This window comes from Quercus lobata, chromosome 7 (assembly GCF_001633185.2).
Source record: "Quercus lobata isolate SW786 chromosome 7, ValleyOak3.0 Primary Assembly, whole genome shotgun sequence".
Classification (NCBI taxonomy): Eukaryota; Viridiplantae; Streptophyta; class Magnoliopsida; order Fagales; family Fagaceae; genus Quercus; species Quercus lobata.
The window spans coordinates 23394963-23400183 of record NC_044910.1 but is presented as its reverse complement, the minus strand read 5'-3'; the positions used below and the strand labels follow the sequence as shown (position 1 = coordinate 23400183).

General features: G+C 31.9%; 1 protein-coding gene across 1 annotated transcript; it reads right to left on the bottom strand.

The window, feature by feature from the left end:
- Nucleotides 1–2870: 2870 nt before the first annotated feature.
- On the bottom strand, nucleotides 2871–3863 carry LOC115953402. The gene has a single exon (XM_031071039.1). The coding sequence runs from the start codon at nucleotides 3813–3815 to the stop codon at nucleotides 3234–3236; it is 582 nt and encodes a 193-aa protein (XP_030926899.1). The 5' UTR covers nucleotides 3816–3863; the 3' UTR covers nucleotides 2871–3233.
- Nucleotides 3864–5221: the final 1358 nt, after the last annotated feature.

Sequence of the window (5221 nt, the reverse complement as noted above, 5' to 3'; positions counted from 1 at the left end):
TTTAAATAATATTACATATATTTTTACACATTTTTTTACTTACACGTATTTTCAAAAAATACAAATAACGTTATTAGAACAATATTACCAAACAGCCTTTCTATTTCACAACCGATGAAAAAAGGTAACTTATTAAGCACAGAAAGCGAGATCCTTATTCCTAATTTAGTAGTGTAGTAAGTGAAAATCAATGATAAAGATCATAGGATACGGTACTCAACTATTTGTGCCGTTGTACATACGTGCATTGGGATGCATGTGACATCATTAACGTTTCGTCAAGTCCATGTGCTTCTTCTTTGCATGAGATTCATCAAGATTTTCCCTTTTATAAAAATTGCTTAATATACCGTATTAAAACTAGAACCTATAACGTTTTGGTTTTTTTTTTTTTTTTTTTTTTTTTTAGAGAATATTTTAATTTATGGCGTCCGCTACTGATGATAACTCTTTATTATCAGATTAAGACACTAATCAGTTTTATTGGTGTAGGCGGGGATTGAACCCTAGATCTCTTATACAATCATTAGAGATTTTACCAGTTAAGCTAACTAGAACCCACTTTTGGAAACATTTTCTCGAGAATTGAAAAAACTGTCAATACTTTTTCAATTTCTAAGAAAATATTTCTAAAAATGAGTGGCTTAATGTGTGCCTAAGGACACTCATTAGTAAAATCTTATATATATATATTTATTCGATTTCTAAATGTTTTACGTTTGGAAGAAGGATAGGGATGCTGTCGCTTTGCTGTGACTTTGTACAATACATATATTTTAAGTCGGGCACATTTTGGATGACTTAAAATATATGTGAGACGTGCCAGTCTAAAAATAAGCTTTTTACCTCACTTTCTTATTTCCAATTTTAATACAATTCTTCTGCGGAAGCAATTAATCATATGCTTGGTTACTGAGCTTTCTACTGCACCTTCTACACCTTGACACAACTGGAAGTGGGTGGAGTCCTCAATATTTTACGGAAATTTAATCATAGTTACGTCTTGGATAAGGTAGATCACTTGGTCAAAAAAGTCTATGTTATTACCGACTTTATAATACACTTTGTCATAATTTACATACATGTGAAGTGATGATTTGATTATTTTTCGTCACTAGATTTTACGTGAAGTGATGATTTGATTATTTTTCGTCACTAGATTTTATATGTAAGTAATGTAATCTAATTATAAATTAACAATTGATCGTGAAAAAGTGTCTCCAAAGTAAATTCTAAAATTACTTGCTGAATTTCTTGAAACCTCCTATCATTATTCATTGATTACATAGCTTTGTACCGACATTTTTGAGATTTTCTTTTTGTACCAGATGGGTTTTTGAGTGTTATCATTATCTTAATTTTTTTTTTATTATGCAAGAAAAAAAGATATTAAAAAAATTATTACTAAGAAGGGTTTTTAATTTTATACCATATAATCATTTTTTTTTCATATTACCTTTTAGAAAATGCTAAACATACAAATTTTTTTATAATTTTTTTTCAAACTGTTGATATAGTAAGTTATTATTAATAAATGAAAAATGAAGTTAGAAATAGAATCAAATGAAATTAGTGAAAATTTATCATAATAAAATTTGTAAAATTATTATAAAATAGTTTTTGCTTATAAAATTACTTGTTTTTAATTTTTTTATGTTAAAATATGGACATTTTTGCATTAAGAGCAGATATTAATATAAAATGGTTTTTTTTTTTAATTTTTTTTATAGGATAAAATGGTTGATATAAATGTGTGTGAAAGGAAATTTGTGATTCCAGAAGGAATAAACAAAATAAAGAATCGAACAAAAGTCATTAATTTAAACGGCGCATTCATGCTGAATTATACAAAATGGCTCAAATACCAAAGACGAAAACATCAAACTGGGCTCCACATTGCCACCACGCCTATGTCTAGCAGGTAGGGAAAGTGAGAGAGACCACAAACCTACTCCGTATCTAAGTGATTGCCAACTATATCAAAAAAAATAAATACTTGGTCCAAAGCTTACAACACAAAAATCAATTAATCACCAATGCAATGAACTGTAGCAATCATATCTGCAGAGGTGACACGTACTCTAAAGATATTCACAATCAGCATGATCATGTTTACATTTTCGTATAAGATACTTATACTTTTAAATTAACGTGATGTGAAAGATTATAAATGTGATAATGATTACACTTTCGTATATGATATTTACATTTTTAACGTGATTTGGAAGAGTATAAACGTGGCACGATCACGAAAGCTTGTCAAATATTATTAGATGTGAAATAATTATTGACGCTGGTAATGAGAAATAATAATAACAAGAAGACCCAAATAAGAGGGAGTCCAATTAATAATATATAAGAACATAGTTTGCAAGAAAGTCATGGGCACAAATAGATATTTGGTCCTCCTTAATCTTCTTCATTTTATTTAATTTGTGTGTTAGGTCAGTCCACTGGAAACCCGGAAAACTACCAACTAGAAATTAAGTAAATCATTCCCAAAATTTATAATAAATTTGTTCCCACTTGTCACTCACCTAAACTAAACTACTCGGCAGTACTGTTACGGCGAAAGCCGCCGCCCTGGCTTGGTAGAAATCTTAAATTATTTTGGGTTCTTCTTAGCCTTAAGCCTATAACTGCCTGACCTATATTTAAAAAAAGAAAAAGAAAGTACAATAGAAGTTGTACCCATGTGGATGTGGTCTGGTGTAGTAGGTAGATCATGCAGTTTGTGTACACTCTCTAACAAATCCATCTTTTCAAAATGCAGTTTAGGAAAGTTACCAATTAACACTATATAAGTATAAAGAGAGCGAGAATTGATCAAATTTTCAGGAACTATATATTTAATTAAAGGATTAAGGGACTTCAAAATCAACAGTAGGATGCTCCCAATAATTATCATTGAAAGTTGCAACCATTTCAAAGAGAAGAATTGCACAAATCCCTACATCCAATCATGTACAATTCTCCATATACCCCATCATCCAAGTCAGAAGAACGATCCAGAAGAAGAAAATAAAAGTGAAAAAAAAAAAAAAAAAAAAACCCTGAATCCCAATTCCCACCCAAGTCACTGTACTTTTCCCACTCTATTAAAATTTTAACATGGAAGAATGGGAAAGTAGAAAATACATCCAAACACCATATTTTTATATATCTCTTGGACTCACATGCAATTCCATGCATCCAGCATTGATTTTAATTTCTTGGTGTGAATGAATCACAAATCACATGCTTCTAGCCATCATTTCTTGGAATCTCCTATAGGATTCCTGCTTCTCCAACTTGAACTTTTCGTGGCAGCTTGCAATGAACATCTCAGCTAGCTTATCAATCTCATTGATATCAGTCTCAGTCTTTGAATTGTCATGAACCTTTTCTTCAAGCCATTGGAGGTACCCAGAAAGCTGTGACTCTCCACAATCCTCACCTGCTTGGTCCGTTGAAAGCATAGAATTCCACGTGGAGTCATAGTACAAATGGGTCTCTTCTAAAACAGGAGCTGGTACAGGAACCACATGGGAAGAGCACCAATTATAGTGTAACCTAAATGACCCAAAGAATAACTTGTTCTTGTTCTTGTTGGACTTGTTGTGGGGGTATGTGAAATTGATGGGTTGGATTTCCTTGACAATCTCAATGACAATAGATTTGGCCTTGGAGAGAGCTCGAAAGGCACGGCACACGTGTGAAAATATGAGAGTGTGAATCAGGGTTTTGATCTTGTTGAAGCTTAGAGTAGAAGATGGTGGTTTCATTGAGAAAACTTGAAGAGGGTGGAGGGTTTTGGTATTGGATGGGCTAAACATTTTGGTATGTTTGTGGTGTGTGTAAAACTGTAGACTTATAGTATGGGTGAGCCTTGTCGAAATGGATATATAAAGAGCTTTGATTACCACTTTTACCCCTGGACTTTCTGTTTTTTTCTTATTATAAGATAGGACAACCAACTAACTTTTTTTTGGATTATGGGGTGTGGTCTTTTTCATTGTCGGGATGTGCAGTGGAGGACTTAAAATGTGAAAGATATTCAAACTTCAATCAAAAGGTCATATTGTTATTGTATGAGACCCGCTAAGATTTTTTGAACTTTGTGGCAATCATGTTATTTGAAAAGGTACAACAAGGTTGTTTTGGGAATTAAAATTAGCAATTCAATAGTGAGGTGAGATCTATGGGATATGTAGTCTGGCTCCAATACCAGTGGATTATTATATCTTATTATTAATTATTGACCCGTAAACGGCGATTAAGGCTTAATCTTCGACAAAATTACAAGCCCAAGGAATACTAAAATGGTAACTAGGTAGAATATATGATCATTAATTTTCTAGCTTATATTTTCTGGATCGAGCACTATTCACCAAATTTCATTAATTATCCAGGCGTTTTGGTATATAAACTTATCTTAATGTCTAATCAATCCAAAACCCAAGAAGTTTGGTCAGAATTTGCTTCTAGACGAATCTCAATAAAAATGAAAACACCAAATCATGATCATATCTTAGGTAGTCATGTGGTTTTGTTTGCTGCAATTTTTTGAAGTACAAATGTATTCTCAATTTCATTTAATTAAGTACCATATATACGAAGATGTTTAAAGCACAACCAACTTTTATTTCCATGTTACCAAAGTAAGGCTTCTTGCCGACTTTAGTAAAGAAGGTTGACTCATTGACTATTTCTATGAGGAAAATTATTGAATACTCTAGGAATATTATAAATTGTATTTTCCTCTTTCACATGAATTATTGATCTCACTATAAATTTATGGTAATCTGAAAATATTCAATAATTACTCTTGTATAATATGGAAAACCAAATTAAAGATGATAAGGAAGAAACTTATTCAAGGAAAGCTAGAAAGATAAAAATTAGTCATAATCCTTGCTAATTCAACTCTATCCTCCAAATATTTTAAAAGATACAACAAATAAAACAAAAACAGAGGGTTGGTTGTAGACTTTGGTTAAAGCCGCATTGACTATTCGAATGGCGAAGAAAAATGATGGCGACATATACACAAATAACATAAATAATTGAAGAGACTTAAACATGATTGGTATGGCATTTTTCCCAGGAAATTCCAAACTCTTTCCCACCTTTGAGATATATGTGGTCGGTCGTCATGCTCATACGTACTATAGCTTTGTTTTCCTTCAAACTAGGGACTAATTGAAGTGACACATATGGCAATTACTTGCGCTCCTTGTAT